The 1,536-nt window shown below is 52.8% G+C and overlaps 1 protein-coding gene across 1 annotated transcript in view; it reads left to right on the forward strand.

Annotated features, from left to right (window-relative positions):
- Positions 1–824: 824 nt before the first annotated feature.
- ttc9b (tetratricopeptide repeat domain 9B) overlaps positions 825–1,536 on the forward strand; it is a 50,203-nt gene continuing 49,491 nt past the window's right edge. Inside the window, 2 exon segments of the mRNA XM_037677508.1 lie at positions 825–843; positions 846–1,280. Of these exon segments, the coding sequence (XP_037533436.1) occupies positions 825–843; positions 846–1,280 (454 nt within the window).

Genomic DNA, 1,536 nt, shown 5'->3' on the forward strand with positions numbered 1-1,536 from the left:
GCCCCCCCCCCCCCCCACACACACACACACACACACACACACACTTACTATGGAACATTAGTTCTGCAGGCGGCGCAGTTTCTCTTTCTTCGTGAACGAATCCATTCCACTTGATTAATAGGAGAATACTCAAACCACTAAAACTCCACTCCAGGTTTTCCTGGTTACCTCCAAGCCACGATCACAATATACGGTGGTCACAGAATATAGTGTAACACCTGCAGTGTTTCTGTGCGTCTCCTTCTGCCTCGGCAGAAAACGCGCACAGGTGGAGCCTGACACTCACAGAGATATGCTTCAGTTAGTCTAACCGATTAAAGCCATAAAAAGTGTCTTTGACCAGATCTGTATCCAGTAGATAAGGTTCAGTAAACATGTTGGAGGATATTGATCCATTGGCATCATGTTTTTAAGAAATAATCGCTCGTGCCAAGGCATTTCCACGTTGTTTTTCTCTTTCTTGCCAGTAAAATCTTGACTGCAGTAACGCCTCACGACTCGTTTTTTTTCCTCCCACAATGCTGTGCGCTAGGGGCTGTCTGTGGTGCTGAAGATGCGCGTGCCTCGGTCTGCGCGAGCATCTTTCCGCGAGTTGTGTCTTCGACGGTTGGACGGCGGAACGTTGAGCGATTCAGGATGTTCCCACCGCCGCCACCGGCTTCTTAAGTTTATTTTAAGACTTTTTTTGTTCTTTAAAAACAGGCAGCGTTTTTTTCAAGCTCCAACCACAACGCGGAGGCGTCCGTGAAGCGGCTTTATTCGCTGCTCTTCGACGCTTTTGTCTCTTTCGGGTTCCCGCCTGCCGCGGTCTCCGCGTGCCATTTATGCACAGCACGCTGCTCCGGTCCTCCCGACAAAACACACCTACGTGTCCGAGCACGATGGCCCGCTCCAACTGCGTCCACTGAGAGACATGGAGGCTAAACAACATCCTATAAAGAGCCTGAAAAGCTACCCGGAAACCGGCGGTCGTAGCCTGGCGGCGGCCGCCGGGGGAGACGGCGGGTATCGGGCCGGCTCAGCTGAAACGGAGATGGAGCTGAAGATCCAGAAAGCCATCGACTTTAAGGCGGAGGGTCATCGCTGCTACAAGGAGAAGAAATTCCGGGAGGCGATAGGCAAGTACCACCGGGCGCTGCTGCAGCTCAAGGGGGTGCATGTGGTGGACGGGACGACGGGCTCCGAGGTCAACCTGCTGAGCCAAGCCGCCGCCAAGCTGACCGAGGAGCAGCGGAGAGCCGTGGAGAGCACCGAGATCGAGTGCTACGACAGCCTGACAGGTGAGCGGTGCCGGCCCGCCAGGTCCAAACACTCGGCGTGTTTACTGCTGACAGCATTGTTGGCGCTGGTTCACCGGGTTCACTAGAAACAGGGCTGATGCTGGAGGCAGGAATGATGCTGGAGGCAGGAATGATGCTGGAGGCAGGATGAGAGGACAAACTGTTCTGATTTGGCAGACAATATGAAAACAGAAAAGATTATCCATCAGGGCATCGCTTATACAGAAAAATCTCACTCATTAGTTTAGAGAATATT

Source organism: Nematolebias whitei, chromosome 6 (genome assembly GCF_014905685.2).
Source record: "Nematolebias whitei isolate Nwh7 chromosome 6, NemWhi1, whole genome shotgun sequence".
Classification (NCBI taxonomy): domain Eukaryota; kingdom Metazoa; phylum Chordata; class Actinopteri; order Cyprinodontiformes; family Rivulidae; genus Nematolebias; species Nematolebias whitei.